This window comes from Solanum stenotomum, chromosome 4 (assembly GCF_019186545.1).
Source record: "Solanum stenotomum isolate F172 chromosome 4, ASM1918654v1, whole genome shotgun sequence".
Classification (NCBI taxonomy): Eukaryota; Viridiplantae; Streptophyta; class Magnoliopsida; order Solanales; family Solanaceae; genus Solanum; species Solanum stenotomum.
This window is the reverse complement of record NC_064285.1, coordinates 66405787-66427549: the sequence shown is the minus strand read 5'-3', so window position 1 is coordinate 66427549 and position 21763 is coordinate 66405787. Positions and strand designations below refer to the sequence as shown.

Genomic DNA, 21763 nt, shown 5'->3' with positions numbered 1-21763 from the left:
TTAGACTAGCCATGCTTCCCAAGCAATGTGGAACTGAGTCACTGAAGTTGTTGCGTGATAAATCTAATAAGATAAGCGAACTCATGTTACAAATGGATGAAGGTAGTGGACCCTGAAGGGAGTTAAATTTCAGATCAAGATACCCTAGATTATGGAAATGCAATTGTGGTAGGTGGCCTGTTAATGAATTATGAGAAAGGTTTAGGAACTGCAACGAGTCCCACCTCATGCCACTAAACCAGTTAGGGATTTGACCACAAATCTTATTGTTAGAAATATCCAAGTACACAAGTGTCTTTACATTTCTCAAGAAGTGTGGAAAATCCTTCAGTTGACAAGATGATAAGAATAAAGATGATAGGCTAAGAAAGGTGATATTCATTCCCTCATCAATGGTGATGTTATTTGATGAAATTCCAAGGGTTTCAAGGTTTGTGAGATTCACAAGTGATTGAGGAAAAGAACCACTGAGTTGATTATTGCTTAAATGCAGTTCTTTTAATGTTGGGTTTGTTTTGATCACTTCATCGGCTAGTCCTCTGAATCGGTTATGTTGGAGCGACGGTGAAGGTAGCGAAGGTAGGGTAAACACCCAAGATGGTATGATACTATAAGAGTATATATATGTATAATTTGTATTTGTATATGTATAAAAGAGGACAAGTAACGTAATTAAAGCTAAAATTAAGTTGTGAGCCGTAATTAATTCAAACTATAGTTATATTAGCTAATTAACTAGTATATGTTTGCTTTTCCGCGTAATTTTTCCTAAGGAAAGAGCTTGAGTAATCCTCCCCCGCATCGTAACTATAAAACTTGAATCTCTTGACCAACCGTTGATCCGATAATCCAATATCAATAAGTCAATTTTGCGATTGGCTTATCAGTTGTGGTTCCATTTTGAACCGCCCTAAGTATACCCCTAAAGTTGAGTCAGATTTTCAGTTATTATCCCTTGAACATTTCCACTTTGTAAAATAACTATAATGCGATAGGACTTATAGTTATGCTAAATGTATGGTTCCAGGTAAAATTGAACCAAGGGTTTCGGATTTGAAAACAACACATACAATTATATTGCTATCAAGTATATGCAAACAACAAACAGAAAATTAAAAAGAGAAAAACACAGAAAAGCTCGCTGTTGCAATCTTCCATTAAGCCCGTCGTCTCTGAGCTCTCTTCTTTGGCCTTCTCATTTTCTTGGGAAAAATGCCTTCAAAAAGTTCCACAAACCATATAGAAAATATACTAAATTGCATGTTTTAAGTTGAAAATATTATAGCAATTTAACATTAGTATAGATGGATAGATAGAAATTTGAACTCTTATTTTAAGTCGCTCTTGTTTAACTTTCCATCAACATCTCTTCTTTTGTTTTCGACAATACTTTTCAAAGAGAGAAACTATTGTATGACCAAGTCAATTGAGAAAAAATAATAATAAATGAACAATAAAGACATGATGTTACTCCATTTCATCTTCCATAAGACAAGAAGGGACACTTTAATCAAGCGAAACCAAGTTGTATGAATGCAATAAATTTTAGTGCATTTTTTCTACGAAATCTATATAATCATAAAAAGTCAAGACATGTCAATTTTCTGCAGAACTTCTAAGAAATTTCCAATGACGGAAACTATTTCTTGAATAAGTCAAGTTGGGAAAAAAATGAAGAATAATTAAAGATATGATTTAAGTCCTTCATTTCCTCCTAGTGGAATTTTATTTTTGTGCTTTTATTTGGTTTTTATACAAAAGTTTGTTTGATATGTGTCTTCCAGCTTAATTAGAATGTTTTGAATAACTTGGTGAAGATCATTCCGCCTGAAGATCAAAATTTAAGAATGTTTTATGACTAGAAAGATGAATAACCATTGATACTAAAATAACACACATATAATTATGTTTCTAACATATACAAACAACAAACAGAAAATTAAAAATACAAAAACAGAACCAGAAAAGTTCACTAATTATTCCACAAAATCAAACAAAGACAAGTTAGCCCTCTCAATCTTCCATTAAGTCCTTCGTCTCTGAGCTCTCTTCTTTGGCCTTCTTCTTTTGTGAGGCATGAGTCCATCAAAAAATTCCACAAACCATTTTGGCTTACGATAGTTAAACATGAGACTCCACATGACAGTTCCAACAACTAGTCCAAAACTGTAGCCTATGACTACTGATTCCCAAGTAAATCCACTAAAAAAATATGATTCGCCTTCTTCTTCTTTGGACTCCAATGGTTGAGGAATATGCGATGAATCACTCGTTCCACATTTCTTTGTTAATGGAAGACCACATAAATCAAGGTTGCCACCGTACGAGTCATTTTCAAATGTGTTGAACTGTAGACCGTGAGGAATTGGTCCGACGAGATGATTTTGAGAGATGTTTAAGATTGCCAGAAAGTTCATTCTTGTCAATTCCTGCGGAATCTTTCCAGTGAGCCGATTCCAAGAGAGATCTAAAGCTTCAAGCTTATTCAATTGCCCCAATTCCACTGGAATAGCACCTATGAGATTGTTATGGGATAAATTGAGTAGCCTAAGTGAGCTGAGGTCCTTTAGTGTTTCCGGAATCACACCTTCAAAATGGTTGCTTGAGAGATCTATGGTTGTCATAATTGTGCTGATTCTTTGTAGCTCAATATCCTGCCCTTTGATTACCAAGCTCACTGAATCCTCATACGATGTGTCAAATGACGAATTCAACACAGATTCCATGTACTTGATATTTCCTGTGTCTTCACCATCTAATTTGATCATTGCCTTGAAGTTTCCAAAAACTTTTGCAGAAAGTGAGCCACTGAAATCATTACGAGAAAGATCAAAAATTCGCAACTTGGGAAAGCAAAACTTAGTCTGACACGTACTTATAGGTCCATGGAACTTGTTCGACTTTAATAGAAGGACCTGTAGTTCTTGAAGAGTTCCGAGCCAAGCTGGAAACGTGTCATTTATAGCATTGTTCCCCAAATCAAGGACTTCTAAATTATGACATTTGAGCAACGACACAGGGACAGGTCCTTCAAATCGATTACCATTTACGACAATGGTACTCAATGAAGTGCTGTGTGCACATAATGGGGGAAGACTCCCTGTGAAATTGTTCCTTCTTAAGTCCAGCACCGTTAGACTAGCCATGCTTCCCAAGCAATGTGGAACTGAGTCACTGAAGTAGTTGTGTGATAAATCTAATAAGATAAGTGAACTCATGTTACAAATGGATAAAGGTAGTGGACCCTGAAGGGAGTTAAATTTCAGATCAAGATACTGTAGGTTATGGTAACGAAATTGTGGTAGGTGGCCTGTTAATGAATTATGAGAAAGGTTTAGGAACTGCAACGAGTCCCACCTCATGCCGCTAAACCAGTCAGGAATTTGACCACGAATCTTATTGTTAGAAATATCCAAGTACACAAGTGTCTTTACATTTCTCAAGAAGTGTGGAAAATCCTTCAGTTCACAAGATGATAAGAATAAGGATGATAGGCTAAGAAAGGTGATATTCATACCCTCATCAATGGTGATGTTATTTGATGAAATTCCAAGGGTTTCAAGGTTTGTGAGATTCACAAGTGATTGAGGAAAAGAACCACTGAGTTGATTATTGCCTAAATGCAGTTCTTTTAATGCTGGGTTTGTTTTGATCACTTTATCGGCTAGTCCTCTGAAGCGGTTATGTTGCAGCGACAGTGAAGGTAGCAAAGGTAGGCTAAACACCCAAGATGGTATGGTACCATTCAGTGAGTTGTAAGACAAATCCAGTTGGAATAGCTTTTGAAGCATGCTTGGGTTGCTAGGCAGTGGGCCAGATAGGGAATTACTCGACATGTCTAAGTATTCAAGATGTGTCAAGTTTAAAATTGAAGCGGAAAATGGACCGATGAAGTTGTTATGGTCAAGATATAAGGTACGTAGCTCTTGGAGGTTAGAGAAAACATCAGGAATTTCACCTGAAAAGGAGTTAACTGAAAGATCCAAACATGTGAGGTGCTTCCATTTAGAGATTGTGGAAGGAATATGGCCAGTGAAATGATTAAAAGATAAATCCAACCTCGTAATTTGTGTTAGGTTGTCAATGGATTCGGGGATGGAACCAGACAATTGACATCTATGGAGGATCAAGATATTCAAGGATTTCAAGGTGCCAATTGAATCAGGAATGGAACCAGAGATGCCTGTGTATGATATATCCAACTCCGTTAAGGAAGAAGAAATATTCGGAGATGAGATGTTGACTTCAAACAGAGAAAGTATCTCCAGATTTGTAAAGTTGTGAAGCATTGTTTCAAATGTTCTCTCATCAATTTGTAATCCATAACTATCAGAAATATCAAGTGAAACCAAATTGGAAAGGTATGAGATTTCTGTTGGGATTTTCCCTTGAAACCAAGCATCAGAAAGGTTGAGATGCCTCAAATTTGTCAATCGGCCAATGTTATGTGGGATTGAAGAAGTTGAGAAGTCATTGTAAGCAAGGTTTAGTGTTTGGAGATGATGAAGCTGGAAGAGGCTGCTATTGGGATGAAAAGTGCCAAAAAGCAGACTACAACTAAGGTCTAACCCGATAACATGACCGTTTAATAAGTCACAAGTGACTCCATCCCAACTGCAGCAATCTCTACTCTCATAACACTCATAACGACAGTACTCTTCGGACATATTTTGAAAGGATTGTTTGAACTGAAGCAAAGCAGAAGCTTCAGTGGGAGAGCAAAGATGATGAACAGAGGATGAAGAAAAGCATTCACTTATTAGCAACACAAAACACAGAAATGAATAAAAGAAAAAGAAACGTCCCATTTTTTGTTTGTTTGTTTTCAGCAAATAACAGGATGGTTGTTCTCTTTTTACAAATCAATCAGCATTATCCACATATATATACTAGTTTCAGTTGTCATACATAAATTGAATACCTATAACATACTGATTAATATAATCCTACAAGTAAAGTTTCAACAATGTAGGATATACGCAGACCTTTATGAAGTAAGAATACAAACAACAAGAATTTTCAATGAAAAAATATAATATTAAGTTAAAATAATCAAATCTTACTCAAAACATTAAAAAGATTATACAATGGTATTGAAATAATTGCGCTGAATTTGATAAGTTGATATAATATTATTAAAATGGTGTTGATTTCGCTACATCAAAAATGATTTATAACGGCAATTAATTAAGTTTAATGGCCGCTAAATATGAAGTTTTATCGGCAATTAACTCTTTTTGCATATGTCCCTAAAGCTTTTTGCGACATTGGATCTAATGAAACTTAACTAATACCGGTAAAATCTTTAACACACTTTATTAATGTGTATATTTATTGCCGCTAAAAGTTATTTTTGTTGTAGTGTTTGTTGTAGTGCTTGTAATTCAAAGAATACACCAAAAAACAAATTTGATCTTTTTTTTGACACCCAACAATTTATTTTATATAATGCAAAAGGTTTTACCATTTGGTAGGCATTAGAATATTCAATAATGAATAAATAAAAATAGTAATAGGAATAAAAAAGGTAAAAATAATAATATGGGTTCATGAAGATCGTCAATATATAAATAAGTCAATAAAATAAGAAGTCATATAAGAAAGAATGTTATAATTATCTAAACACTATTTTATTTGTTAATTATTACAAGGACCTCCATATTAAATAAAGTAAACAGTTAACTAAACATTATTTGATAAAGTAACGTTGTTGACTTGTCTATGCACGAGACTATGAGGTATAAACTAACGAAAGAAAAGAAACGCATCCAGACAAATAAAATGAGGTAATAATTTGTGGTTACAAAAAAAGTTGTCCCAAGTGTTAAGTCAATTTCCAGGAAGACTCAAAGTCACTTCTAACAACTTGTTACACATATTTTGTAGTTTTCCATAAGACTTTTTAGAGCACGAAGAAGACTTAACAAAATAATACTTCGGCCAAACACATATGTAGACATTTAAACTTGTTCTTAAATTTCATTTTGGCACTCCAACTCAACCTTGTTCCATTTTAACCCTTCAACTCCAATTTTTATGTTCCATTTAGGTACTTATTTCACACACCATGACATGGCATAAAATTCAATTAAAAACATACACAACTCATCTAACTTGCCCCCATTTTTCATTTTGACACTCTAACTTAGTGTTGTTCCATTTTAATCCTTCAACTCTATTTTATATACAATTTAAACACAAAATACTAAATTTATGATTTCTTCATTTTTATTTATGTTCTTCATTTTCACTTTTTCATTTTAAAAATTAACGTCATATCTTTTTTCTTAAAAAAAATAATAATTAATGGATGAACATCAATTTTTTAAAAATATTTATTTTAGAGTTTTTGTACATTATTGTGNCTAACTTAGTCTTGTTCCATTTTAATCCTTCAACTCTATTTTATATACAATTTAAACACAAAATACTAAATTTATTATTTCTTCATTTTTATTTATGTTCTTCATTTTCACTTTTTCATTTTAAAAATTAACGTCATAGCTTTTTTCTTTAAAAAAATAATAATTAATGGATGAACATCAATTTTTAAAAAAAATATTTATTTTAGAGTTTTTGTACATTATTGTGTGAAAAAAAAAAACTAACGTAAGTGTGTTGGTTTTCTTTTTTGAACAATTAATTAAATTAAATAACACCACATATTTTTTTCATATCTAGTCTATTTGGATCTAACTCAAATACCAGCTTTCTAATTTTTCATTCAAATAAATACGAGTAAAAAAAATTCATGTCCATTGCTAACTAATAACACTACAAAAAAATATTAAAACTCAACAGACTTCGTTGGATTGTCATTGATTTTCTTATGAAAGAAAAATCAATGTACTTTCGTCGGTTATTTTTAATGCAAAAATACACAGAAACTCTAAAAAAAATTGTTACTTTTTTTTTAATATAAAAAATCAATGATCATCCGTCAATTTTAATTTTTACAATAACTAACGGATGAACGCCGATTATTTAAATTAAAAATTGCAGTTGAAGAGCATATATAGAAATAAAGAAATCATAAAATTAGTATTTGTGTTTAAATGGTACATTAAAAAAATAGAGTTGAAAGGTTAATCTTTTATTATTTTTTAAAAGAAAAAAATACTTTTTTTTTGTCTTTCACTCTCTTAGAGAAAGCGTGATGCACACACTCTGCCACATCACTTAGAAGAGCCTAAATGAAATATAAAAATTGGAGTTAAAGGGTTAAAATGGATCAAGGTTAAGTTGGAGTGCCAAAATGAAATTTAAGGACAAATGCAAGGGTCTGATTGGCCTAATACTTCCTATGTCCTCATTTTCTCTAGATGTTATTATTCACATCGGGGTCATCGATCATATATCTCTGCAGTGTGTGTTACGCATGCGAGATGATGTGAATAGGTCCCGTTACGTAACACTCACTATAGAAAATATTTCTGCAGAATTTTGGGACAAATTTCCAATGATAGAAACTATTGCTTGACTAAGTCAAGTGAGGAAGAAATTGAAGACAATAATACCGTGTGGAATTTTATTTAAAATTTTGTTTGATATATGTTTTCCTGGTTAATTAGTATGATTTGAATAATTTGTTGAAGATCATTCCAAGTAATTGATTAGTCTGTTTTACAAACTTGTCTATAAATTTCCACAAAGACTACTGATGGGAAAAAAGAAAAATATGATATTTTGCAACAGTAAGACCTGCTAGACTAGTAGTTTGTAACGACTTGTTTGTGCCTTATTCTTTAGGTATTCAATATACGTCTTAACAAAAGTGTTTTGTAAGTGAAACAGAGTAACATAGTAACATACCTAGTGTAATCCCACAAGTGGGGTCTGAAGAGAGTGATGTCTATCTTCGTTTCCAGTAGTTCGAAGGTATTTTAGGCTTTTCTCCGTTTGTTATATTTTTTGTTTCTCGAAAAATTTTATTCTAGAGCTTTAAAGAAATTTTCTTACTATCAACTTGTCTAAAAGTAACTATAGATGACTCTTCATTATAAGTGAAATTAATAACCTGCAAATCAAGGTAAACAACATGCTAACTACAACACGTTAAATTATACTGATTGTAGACTTTATATTGTTGGTATATATAATTTAAATTTGTTTAAATATGAATGTCATATGGAAAGAAATTTTTTGAATCCTTAACGTCATGGTGAATGACCCAAATATAGATGCCAAAACTTAATGGACTTTTAGAAATTGCAAAAGAGGGTTAAATATGTGAATTAAGGTGAATTTATGATTAGTTTTAAGTCAGTACAATAATTGAGTTACAATTATTATCTTTGCCGGCAATAGCAAAAGCGACAAATATGTTTGTTTCTAAGAGTTAATATCTCATATGGTCACTCAACTTATACTTCTTTTCACAGAAAGTCACTCAACTTTCATTTATAACCTTAAAGTCACTCAACTATTAATTTTTCTCACAGAAAGTCACTCAACTAAAAGTTCTTTTCATAGAAAGTCACTCTAGTTTCTTTTATAACTTTAAAGTCACTCAACTATGAATAGTTTACCTACAAAATCACTCAACTATTTATATTTCTTTTAGAAAGTCACCCAACCAATTTAAATATATTTTCATTAAATTTTGTTGAAATACAATTTTTGTTTTAAACTAATTTTTAGAGAAATAATAACTATTGTGAACCTAATACAAAAATAATAAGATTAACACGATAGCATTTTTTTAATCGAAAATGATGTATTGCACTGCATCCACCGTTACTAGTGCTGGTGCCTGGCAGTGTAACATTTTTATTTAAAAAATCGTTTTAATAAATTGGTATTTAAACAAAATTAAATAAAATAATTAAAATGAGTATCTTACTATTTGTTTTTGTTAAGAAATCAGTTTAAAATAAAAATTGTGTTTCAATAAATTTAATAAAATAATTAAAATGAGAATCTTATTATTTTTTAAGAAATTAGTTTAAAACAAAAATTATGTTTTAATAAATTTAATAAAACAATTAAAATGAGCATCTTATTATTATTTAAAAAAAAAAAAATTTCAACAAAATTTAATGAAAACATATTTAAATTGGTTGGGTGACTTTCTAAATGAATTATCAATAGTTGAGTGACTTTGTAAGTAAAATATTCATAATTGAGTGACTTTGGGGTTATAAAAGAAAGTTGAGTGACTTTCTGTGAAAAGAACTACTAGTTGAGTGATTTTCGGTGAGAAAATCCATAATTGAATGACTTTGAGGTTTTAAATGAAAGTTGAGTGACTTTTTGTGAAAAGAAGTATTAGTTGAGTGACCATATGAGATATTAACTGTTGTTTCTAAGGTGGCTTTAATGGCAATAGTAAAGGCCGCTAAAAGTAATTGCTTTTAGTGGCAATAATAAATGTCACTAAAGGCTTTAGAGACATTGGATCCAATGACATTTAATCAAATGCCGGTAAATGTATTTGTGGCAATAAATATTGCTGTTAAAAGAAAAATCAATTGCCGCTAAACGTCTCTTTTGGTGTAGTGTATGAGGTATAAATTAACGAAAGAAAAGAAACACATGCATCCAGACAAATAAAATAGGGTGCTTTCCCCCCATCTACCACTAACTAATTTGTGGTTGCAAAAAAATTGTCCCAAGTGTTAAGTCTATTTCCAGAAAGACTCAAGTCTTTAAATCTTGTTTGATAGTACCAATATTTGTTTTTGTCCAATTTTGGCATCACTTGACTAGTCACTTCTAACAACTTGTTCAAGGACGGAGAAGACTTAACAAAATAATACTCCCTATGTCATAATTTTCTCTAGATGTTGTATTCATTTCAAGGTCATTAACTGTCACTACAGTGTGTGTTACGCAAGATGATGCATGTGAAAATTGGTCCCATTATATATGTGGAAAGAAATTCTGCAAAACTTGTAAGAAATTTCCAATGACAGAAACTATTGCTTGACTAAGTCAAGTGAGGAAAAAAATGAACAATAATTGAAGACATGATTTAAGTCCTCCATCTACTTATAGTATGTAACAACAAAACAATAATTAGTTGCGTTGTCTCTTGTGCTGTTTTCCTCAAAAAAAAATTTACTCGGGTCCTAATAAACGCGACAGTAGGTGTAATTTTACTTACCAAACACACCACAAATTTTACAACAGTAAGACCTCCTAGACTAGTTGTTTGTAACGACTAGTTTGTGCCTTATTCTTTAGGTCTAATTTGTCGCTGAATGATGTGATGTCTTTAGGTGTTCAATATACATCTTAACAAAAGTGTTTTGCAAGTGAAACAGTGTAATAACAACAACATAGTCGGTGTAATGCCATAAGTGGGGTCTGAGGAGGTGGTGTGTACCTTGAGAAAATATCATCTGTTTTGTCTCTATGTAGGCAAATTCAGAAGAATATGTTTTTCCCCATATTTTCTTCTAAACATTTTAGAATCGCCTCAACCTCCTTGAGGTCTAGGCACTTGAGCATTCAATGTTCAATTTTCATTACAAGAATGAAAAGGCCTTTTATCCCTTTGATCCTTATTTGTACGTAAGCTAATGTCAATTCAGAAGTCGAAGAAAATGCTAAAAATAATTCAGAGGTATCTAACAGATGCAAATAACAAAGAGAAACTTCAGACAAAGTAAAAGAACAATATTCATGGGATTATTCCAACATTGCTTATTAGAGTAATTAGTTATAAGGTATATTACTTGACAAGTTGGCCCCATCAATCTTCCATGAAGTCTTTTTTTTGTCTCTGAGCTCTCTTCTTTTGCCTTCTATTTTCGCGAGGCACGTTGGCATCAAAAAGTTCCACAACCCATTTTGGTTTACAGTATTTAAACATGAGACTCCAAATGACAGTTCCAACAACTAGTCCAAAACTGTAGCCTAAGACTACAGATTCCCACGTAAATCCATTTAAGGAATATGACTCATCTTCATCTTCTTTGTACTCTAATGGTTGAGGAACATGTGTAACGAACCCAAATCCTCACTATATTAATAAGAGCACTGGAACACTATTTCAACCTTAAGATTCTAATTGCAATAATCAAACTACCGAATTACAATGGAAATATTGAAATAACGAGAATTAAAGATTGAGAGAAAAATGGAGATGAGAAGCTTAGACTCTAGAAGAAAAGGAGAGGACAAACATTTTCTCCAATATGCATAATTCCTGAATCTCATTGCACTACCCGTTTTGATGGAGTCGTTTCCATGCTCACTACTCAATCCGAATCCCAAATTAACCTAGCCCTATTGCTTGTTCTCGGTCCAATAGCTCTTGTCAGACCAATAACTACTTGTATGACGTTGGTATCCATATTGGGCTGAACTTCGTTCATAACAATATTCTCTATCACGCCCCGAGTCTACACCCTAGACATGGCCGGCACTCGGAGACCATTGCTGGCCCCAAGCGAACCCTTGGCCTGGCTACTTAACTCAACAGAAGACTTAACTCAACACAGTATAAGATCATAAAACAACTTAAATAATAATAAACTGGCCAAAATGGCACTTAAGTCATTAAACAACATTTGAAAGATAAAGAAAAACATCTGCACTAATAACTATCTGACTATCTATGAAGCCTCTAAAATACTGAGATGGATGTTGGGACAAACCCCACAACATCCTAATAAATAAAAGACTGAAAGCGAATAAAAGAGTCCTCCTGAATGTAAGGAGGCTCACCACTGACTCTGAGCTGCTCAACTGGATCAACGAGGTGCTGGATGCTGATCCTGGTTACCTGAATCTGCATCATAAGACGATGCAGGCCAACTGGCATCAGTACATTGAATGTACGAGTATGCGAGTTGGAATGCTAAGCAACATATGCTAGAAGGAAATCTAAAAGAAACTGAATAACTTACCTGGCTCAACTCAACTCAACCTGACTGACTCATTTCAATATAAAACAATTTAAAACAAGTGCAATATAAAGAAAAGTTGTTTAAAAGCATGCTATAAACTTTGTGTGTATGCAAAGATACAATAAATCTGGGATGTATGTAGAAATACAAATGAACTGATGTATATAAAAATACAATAATTGTTGTGGAAGTTTCTCTGACCGACAATCATCACATAGGAGCTATAGTGATGATACAACGATCAACCTCACGATGTAAGAGCATCCTATACATGGCCAAAGGTATAGAACCTGAACTGCCTAATGGATCCACTAGTCTAATTGGAAAAGGATTCATCTAAAAAGTATGAACCTCTTTTACCCATGATGGCTACATGGTTTTATGGGGGTTGTGGGTTCTTTGAACGCTCTCCCAATTCGGTGCTCAATACTACAAAAAATGTACTGGCTCTTATGTTTTTAAAACATATTTCCTCTGTGATTTGAGATTAGTGCTCAAAAACTTAGCTCAAAGGCTATCTTGGAAATCAAAGTTTTCTTTCTTGCTTCATTTTGAAAGCGATTACTCTTTTCTGAAAACTAGTTTGAAGGCTCTTTGGAAATCTCAGTTTCCAATCTTGTTTAAATGTGAAAACATTTTTTTAAAACTTCTTTGGGAATACATAGTCCCCATATACCTCTTTGAAGAAAAGAACTTTAAACCATATCTTTACTCTTGCTTAACTTCAAAACTTAAGTCTTAAAACGACGTTAAAACATTGTTAAAGACCCTTGAAAATAAGAAACTTTGCTTTGACTTGCTTCTTAACTTCTAGACTTGACTCTTAACTTCTTTGACTTTGAACTTAACTTTCCTTGAATTGAATTATGGATTCAAGGTTCATGATATCATGTTTATGGATGATTTCATAATATCATGTTTATGGATGATTTCATGATGTTTAGATGTACTTTAGAGTGTTGGAATCGACTAGGAAACATATGTACATCACTTAGGAACAAGTACGAGAAGGTGGGGAACGAATGGGGAGAATTGGAGTCCCTGGCGCTCTGAGAGGCGCGACGTGCCAGCCCTCAAACTTCAGAGGGCTGCTTGTGGCGCTCTGACTGGCACGAAGCGCCAGAGGCCAAAGTTCAGAGGAACTTTTGTGGCACTCTGGCGGGTGCGGTGCCCAAGCCTTTGCCCAGAAAATCCCCAATTTCTCTCCTTCGTTTTTCATCTCTAAACCCTCTAAACTTCAATGGTTCCTTCCCCAAACTCTTAGGATCAATAGCACCCTCAACATACAACAGATTAAACTCGAAAATTCAACCAGAAACATGAATCAAATCAACAAGAAACTTCAACAACACAATCAATCAAGAACTTAACGATGCCCTTCAATAACTTCACTTTTTAACATGTGAACAACCCAAAATCGCTGAATTGAAACAAGTTGGTGTGTGGGTGAACTAACCCATCACTAAAAGATCTCACATATCTTAATAGGGATCACCCCCGACGAATTCCACTCCAAACGCTTGACGTTCTTGGCGAAATCTTGGTTTTTCTCCCTTTCTTTCTTCCTTTCTCTTTTCTCCAAGCCCTAAGCGTATTCTAATTTTCCAAAATTGAATTAAGTTCTGTTTTTACCCCAAATAAATCCCTAAAAACAAATTAGGAAATTAATTAGAGAAAAGACTAGTTTGCCCTTTCTTAAATCCGGATTGGAACTTTCCTCAATCCAACAGCCCAACTCCCGAAAGGCATATCTCACTCAAATAATGTCAAAATAGCACAAAATTGGCGGAGTTGGAAAGATCTCTCCAAGGGCTTTCCAACCATATTCAGAGATACTCCTAACTCATCTTGAGCTAGGAGTTATGACCGTTTGAAAATGACCAAAACTCACTTTCTTAACTTAGACGAAATTCCCAGATTTCCTCATTCCTTCCAAAAATCAATGTTTTCATATTTTAAACTCTTTATAGTCGTTTCTAGGTGGGAGATGTTACACTCTCGTCCTCAATAAGAACCTTGTCCGCAAGGTTCGAGTAAAGAAATCCCACAACAAAAGACAGTGATAAGCTAGATGTAGCTACTGAAACTTCCACAAGTACAAAGGCAGGTCCAAATGATACCAAGAAGAAATCAGTACGTAGTCCTGTATGCGCTAACTACACTAGTGCGTGTAGTGTTGTTCACATAGCCTTCAATAATGGGCAAGAATGATATGTACTTTTTTGGTGCAAGTACAAATATAACTGCACAATATGCAGCAGCTTTAACTTATCCAATTTGATGCAATACCACTAATCCAACTCCACAAACCAGAGAACAAGCATCCTTCCTTTTGAGAAAATCAAGCATCTTAACCTTGGAGAGTATTTGAAGGAATGAAATGAATTCCTCTACTGAAGTAGTTGTTGATGATATACAGACAGTGTTCCTCTTAAAGTGCGGAAGAGAAATTGTGCATGCTTTCCAGTGAGTAGCCTTGGTCAGCCATCTAGGAGAATCTTGTATCAAAAATAGGCCAAAAAGCTGTATTATAAGTTTAGGGACTTTACTCCAAAGCTCAATTGCTTGAAGAGCGATAACATTCGCATCTTCGTCTGATCCCTCAGTGGTCAATTCAAATAGAGTGTCCATATAAGGTTCAAGCAACTCATAATATGTCGATGTCAATAGTAGAAAGCAAAGCTTTGTATTTCGTTGTCCTATTGACTTCTGCAGAGGTCGCATATAAGACTTGAGTAATCCGCCCCCTCACCGTAACTATAAAATTTTGCTATTGGCTTATCGGTTGTGGTTCCATTTTGAACTGCCCTAAGTATACCCCTAAAGTTGAGTCAGATTTTCAGTTATTATCCCTTGAACTTTTCCACTTTGTATTATAACTATAATGCAATAGGACATATAGTTATGCTAAATGTATGGTTCCAGGTAAAATTGAACCAAGGGTTTCGGATTCGAAAATAACACATACAATTATATTGCTATCAAGTATATACAAACAACAAACAAAAAATTAAAAAGAGAAAAAACAGAAAAGCTCACTGCTGCAATCTTCCATTAAGTTCGTCGTTTCTGAGCTCTCTTCTTTGGTCTTCTCATTTTCTTGGGAAAAATGCCTTCAAAAAGTTCCACAAACGATATAGAAAATATACTAAATTGAGTGTTTTCAATTGAAAATATTATAGCAATTTAACATTAGTATAGATGGATAGATAGAAATTTGAACTCCTATTTTAAGTCATTCTTGTCTAACTTTCCATCAACATCTCTTCTTCTGTTTTCCACAATACATTTCAAAGAGAGAAACTATTGTATGACCAAGTCAATTGAGAAAATAATAATAATAAATGAACAATAAAGACATGATGTTACACCATTTCATCTTCCATAAGACAAGAAGGGACACTTTAATCAAGCTCAACCAAGTTGTATGAATGCAGTAAATTTTAGTGCATTTTTTTTACGGAATCTATATAATCATAAAAAGTCAAGACGTGTCAATTTTCTGCATAACTTCTAAGAAATTTCCAATGATAGAAACTATTGCTTGACTAAGTCAAGTTAGGAAAAAAATGAAGAATAATNGAAACTATTGTATGACCAAGTCAATTGAGAAAAAAATAATAATAAATGAACAATAAAGACATGATGTTACTCCATTTCATCTTCCATAAGACAAGAAGGGACACTTTAATCAAGCGAAACCAAGTTGTATGAATGCAGTAAATTTTAGTGCATTTTTTTACAGAATCTATATAATCATAAAAAGTCAAGACGTGTCAATTTTCTGCATAACTTCTAAGAAATTTCCAATGACAGAAACTATTGCTTGACTAAGTCAAGTTAGGAAAAAAATGAAGAATAAGTAAAGATATGATTTAAGTCCTTCATTTCCTCCTTGTGGAATTTTATTTTTGTGCTTTTATTTGGTTTTTATACAAAATTTTGTTTGATATGTGTCTTCCAGCTTAATTAGTATGTTTTGAATAACTAGGTGAAGATCATTCCACCTGAAGATCAAATTTTAAGGATGTTTTATGACTAGAAAGATGAAGTACCACAAAATTATTAGCCACAAAATTACACATATTTTGTAGTGTTCCACGAGATTTTTTAGAGCACGAAGAAGACTTAACAAAATAATACTCACTATGTCCTCATTTTCTCTAGATGTTGTTGTTCATTTCGAGGTCATAGACCGACTATCTCTGCAGTATGTGTGTTGACACCTAATTTTGATCCTCCCCAATAATAATTAATTTCTGAGCTTCTTAATTTCAAACGATTTGGAATAATTAATTTGATGAAAATTGCAAATATCTTTCAAGTGATTTTTAGGTAATTTTAGTCATTTTATATTTTTGAATAATAAATTCGTTTTTATATAATTAGTATATTTTATAAATATTGAAATCGCGTCAAAAAGATTTTACTTTTATATAAATATTTTGTCAATTATTTTGGTTTAAGTAATAGTTTACACTCCTAAATTAATTAGTTTATAATTAAGTTAACTATGTTATTTCGTTAAGATTAAGAAGCCCATTAATTAACTAATACTAATTTATCTTATTTAGTTTCAGCCGAATTCACCAATCGAATTCAATTTGGCTAATTTCTTAACTCTAATTGACTATAATTACAATCCATTTAGCCACTTTTCTATTGCAAATCTAACCATTTGAAACTCTATATTTTATCTCACCTTAAGCCCAAATTTTCAGACTAAATTTGGGCCCATTTTCTCCTCCGTTTTTCAGCATTTATATACCAACAATTCCAAATAATTTTCCAAGCCCACCAATTCATTAACCCCACAGCCCACCTTTTTCTCTAATTCTTTTCCGCCCCAGCCCATCCCTTTAACTCCGACCCGGCCCAGACCCATCCATGTTCACGTTAACAACCATCAATGGCGAAGAAACCCAGAGCCTTTACTTCAGCGGCAGCTAACAACTGACAACAATATCTCACGGCGTCCAACTCCAATTCTCTCTAACGTTCACAAGCCAGCAGTAGCAGCGTCAATTTACACGGAGACAGACGGAAAGCAGCGGGGAACAGAGAGAGTACGCTGTGATTTTGTCTCCTTCCTCACGTCCCTCTCAGACCAGTACAGTTGCAGCAGTAGCAAGCCAAGCGATTCCGTCCTTCTGGCTCGAGATTGAGCCACGTAGCTCCGCCAAGGATATGGGAATCGATCCAACCGTTCGCTCCCCCTTTCTTTTTTCGGAATGGGGCGAAAATTTCTGCAAAAGGGGTCTATCCGAAAAGGGTAACGGATTTCAATTTTGAATTTGTAATGGGCCTTGTCTCCATTCGTTTTCATCCGTTTTCCCCCCCTAACCTGGGACCCGAATTTCTCTTTTATATATAGTCCCTCTTTGTTTACTGTAAAAATGGGGAAAAAGGTTGGAAAGGTTGGTATTGTTCTAATTGATATACAGAAGAGCAATATAGCAAGAAATAACCATAAAAATATCTACAAAATACAGAGAAGACAACTGGTTTCGAGTCCGGTTTTCACTCTTTTATCTCGTTTGTTACCCTCCTGGTCCATTGGAATCCGTTGTTGGTGGTGGAAGTCTCCGGCAACTCGTCGTCCTAGTTCGTTGCTCCAAGAAAGGTAAACCCGGTTCCTTATTATTTCTTCACTATTCCGTTTCGTTAGACTTTATAGGCATCCCGATTCTCATATTTTTGAAGTCTTGATTGTTCATGCTTTTGCTTTCCCTGTATTGCGGCTACTAGATGGGTGTTCTTCTTGTCTTTTCATCATGCTAGTTTTTAAATGTTCGGATCGATTCATTAGCATTTATGCTCTCAAAATCAATTATTAAGGATCTCAATTAGTTTGAGCTTAATATGGGTCAATAATTTAAAGCGGTCTAAGTTTGAATATTCATCTTTGTGATTAATCTTGATGTTGCAAGGCTTAAGTTGTTTGTCTCATTGTCGTGGTTATATCTGTCGACTCGAACCCGTTATCAAGTTTTGTTGACATGCTTTGTTTTGCCTTTAAGGTTTTCTTCTATCATTCAGCTTGGGTCATTACTTGTTATCGACGTTTAATATTTTTAAGACCGAAATTAGTTGATACAGTAGTAGCATGTTGTCTTATGGTGTTGTCCACGTGTGTCTTAGCTCAAGGTATAGTCAAGTGTTCCTTCACCTCTCCATTTAGATTATTTGAAGCGTTCTTCCCGGATTTATGTTGTCGGGACCCTAAATCACTCGTTTTTTCACCACTGGTAGTGATAAACTAGTTCTAGCTCCAAGTTCATATTTAGTCTTGTGAAATTTTTATTCTAATTTGGATAATGGGTGGGGATGTTACTGATGGGTTTGCATTTTGTTGGTTCCCCTCTTGTAATTTTGGAGCTCACTTATTTCGTTACATCATATCACATGTTATAATTTTTTAACATGCTTCCATTTCCTTTGTTCCTGTCTCGTTTTTTTTTTTCTTTTTTTTTAGTGACAGTCCATTACTAATTGGTTTTCTTGAAACCTGAAAGTCGTTGGAATGCTCTTTTTGGTTACAATATTAATCATCTGTAAAGCTCATGGCATAGTAGGCTAATTAGTCAATTTATTTACTATTAGGAGTTATATTTTAATGCATTTATATGGAATAATGGCGTGAATGCTCATTACTTTATTTGTCAACGTGATTTGAGTTCATTAGTTTTTTTTTCCGTGAATTTGTCCCTTCTTTTTTATTTCAAATTTTCAGCATTTAGCTTGATTGAATTCATTTATCTATATTGCTCTAAGAGTCGATGTGATAAATTATCTTAGATATGTTATTATTTTTGTTATTTTGAGGCTCTAATCCTTTACCCTTATTCTTGTTGCATGTAAACTTTGCCCAGGTCCTCACGGACTCTATCCTAGCACTTTCGTGTGGGCCATGAAGGCCCAATTCTATTTTATCCAAGTCGTCCGGCCATTGCAATCGAAGAAAAGGTCCGCCAAAAATTTGACGCACAGGGTCTGAAGCTAATACGAGATTGTACACACTAGCATACACCTAGTGTGTACGAAAAATGAGAAATGGGCTTAAAAAGGCCCACTCTTCTCAAAGAAGTTGTATTTTGTTATTTTGGGCCTAAGCCCTTGTCGTCTTATTATTATTTCTGTTAGAAATTTAAGACAGGTGAAAATTGGGCCTAAGGCCCAAATAATATTTTATTTCAAGTTAGTATAGGACAGGTGCAGGTGACTCAAATGAGCCGAAAGCCTAAAACGAAAGTGGGCCCAAATACTGGCCCAGACGGACATAAAAACCAGATTTGGGCCCAAATCTCTTTCCCTCTCCTCTTTGTTGTGTTTATGTGCTCGTTAATATTTTCCACTAACCTTAAGGTCGAAAATTCAAATCCCCAGAAGACACCCATTTTGAATTAATTAACTTAACTAAATCATTCATCTTTTACTTGACTAAAATAAATAAATAAATAAATAAGTTTACAAAAAACATTTCACTTAGGTAATATCCCAATATTCCCTTTTCTTCCTTTAAAATGGTTTTAACTTTTAAAATTGTTCATTTTCTCAATTTGAATCAAGTCGACTTATTTTTAGCCAAATAATTAATTGTCGGATAACCGCGTGTTAGCGGGTGTTCTAGGTGCTTTCAAACCCTTCCTAGAACACTAATATGAACCCCCGAACCCTCTTATATTTTCAATTGATTCCCTGTTTTAATCTGTTGAAAAAATAGTTTTTTTTATTCTTCTTCAAAAATTAAGTGGCGACTCTAAAATCAATCTAAAATTTACTTTTTAATAAAACAATGTGTTACGCAAGATGATGTGAAATTGGTCCCTTTAATCAAGAGAAACCAAGTTGTATGAATAGATATTAGGTTACATATGGATGAAGGTAGTGGATTCCGAAAGGAGTTAAATTTAAGATCAAGATACTCTACATTATGGTAATGAAATTTTGGTAGGTGGCCTGTTAATGAATTATGTGAAAGGTTTACGAACCCCACCTCATGCCATTAAACCAGTTAGGAATTTGACCACGAATCTTATTGATATGAGGCCAAAAAATATATTTTAATCATTATTTACCTTACATTTATTATATATATTTGTCCCTTTTTAGCATGAATTTTATGAATTGTGCTAAATAGTATATTTTATTTATAGGATTAAATTGGTGTGAAGATGAAGTTTGGATCTAAAATGAATTACAGATGAAAAATTATAGAAGAAAATCAAGTAGACAGCTTGATAGAATAAATTACTTATAATATATTGATTTAAACTTACAAAGAAAGGAAATTAATGAAGTTTACCTACATTATTTGCCACGTGGCTGATTCTGAAGGCAGAAAAGAGAATTGAGGCAGTTGGACGACCATTGTTGACGTGGAAGTCAAATTCCGATTGGTTTTGGTTTTCCGATTTGTTTTGGACTCAGTTATTTTATTTAAGATTTTCTACCTCTATAAATAATCCATAAAAATAATTATTCGGGGAGATGAATCATAGGTATAAGTATAAAGTTGTCAATACTTTTTAGGCTTCTATTCTTTTTCTTTTCTTAGACATTAGTAGTTAAAGGTCCTTGTTTTGGGGTTGTAGCTATGTGCAAGTGTTGAACATCGATTATTTTGAATTAATTATTGGTTATTGCTTAAATTATTTTTGTATTTTTGTTTTAGTATTTTTTGACTGGCCATCATAGAGATAAATCTCTTGCCTACTCTTAAAATTGAGAGACGCTAAGGTAGATAAACCAATGGATACAAAAAGCTTGATCTTATATTAAATTGAGTTGCTTTGTGTTTAGGAATGACGTCCGGACGAACACCTAGCTTGGTTACAAAACATAATGAAATATAAATGCTCGCCAATTAGGATTGTCTATCCACGCTCAACGATGTAGTTAGACAGTTAATTGGAGTAGGCGATTAGAGGTCAAGAGACCATGATCGATCATAAAATCAACTCTATAAATCAGTAATTTGATAATTGTAGTTAATTCATACATGAGATGTGATACATGAACCCTATGCATGTTGTGGCCCTGAAATTTTCCAACCATTATAAGTAATTTTATTATTTAATTCTTGCATTCTTATTATTTAAATAAAAGTCAATTCTTTTGGCACTCTTAAATAAATAATTAGACTAGTATAATTTAGTAAAATAGTTAATTGACAAGTCTTTTGGGTTCGATATATTATCTGATTCTGTTAAGAGTCACTATATTACTTGCGCGACCACATACACTTGTGTGTGCAATTGGGAGAAACATTGTTAGAAATATCCAAGTACACAAATGTCTTTACATTTCTCAACAAGTGTGAAAAATCATTTAGATTACAAGATGATAACTGCAAAACTTCTAGGCTAGGAAAAGTGATTTGTATTCCAGCATCGATAGTGATGTTATTTGAGACAAATATCTCCTATATATACAGAACCATGTGTAACACAAAACAAATGTGAACTTGAGACAAATATCTCCTACAGAAGACCAGCTTTGCTGTCTTAAGGACTGAATCATGTGTAACACACAACAAAAAATGGTACTATCTTATAGTTGTTCACAACAACTAAATGATACAAACAACAACATACTCGATGTAATCCCATAAATGCGGTCTGAGGAGGAGGATAGTGTGTACGCAGACCTTATCATAACTTGTGGAGGTAGAGAAGAGAGGTTGTTTCCGATAGACCCTCCATTACAAAATTTACAAATTTTGCGTAACCATTACACTTAGGTACAACATGGTAACAATACAAGTACCATTTATTTTGGAAGGTTGAAAAATATGTAATTCATTTTTTAACATATATAAAGAGTCTTACGCAAAGCTACTTGGTTCGGATGAACTCGTAGCTGCTTCACTAGATCCGTCCCTACATTGTTCCTCGGATAATTGTATG

At 33.5% G+C, this 21763-nt stretch overlaps 1 protein-coding gene across 1 annotated transcript in view; it reads right to left on the bottom strand.

The window, feature by feature from the left end:
- The window catches only part of LOC125861675 (receptor-like protein 9DC3), a 212421-nt gene that overhangs the window by 56889 nt on the left and 133769 nt on the right, over positions 1-21763 (bottom strand). Inside the window, exon 5 of the mRNA XM_049541527.1 lies at positions 2588-2915. Within this exon, the coding sequence (XP_049397484.1) occupies positions 2588-2915 (328 nt within the window). The remainder of the gene's footprint in view (positions 1-2587; positions 2916-21763) is intronic.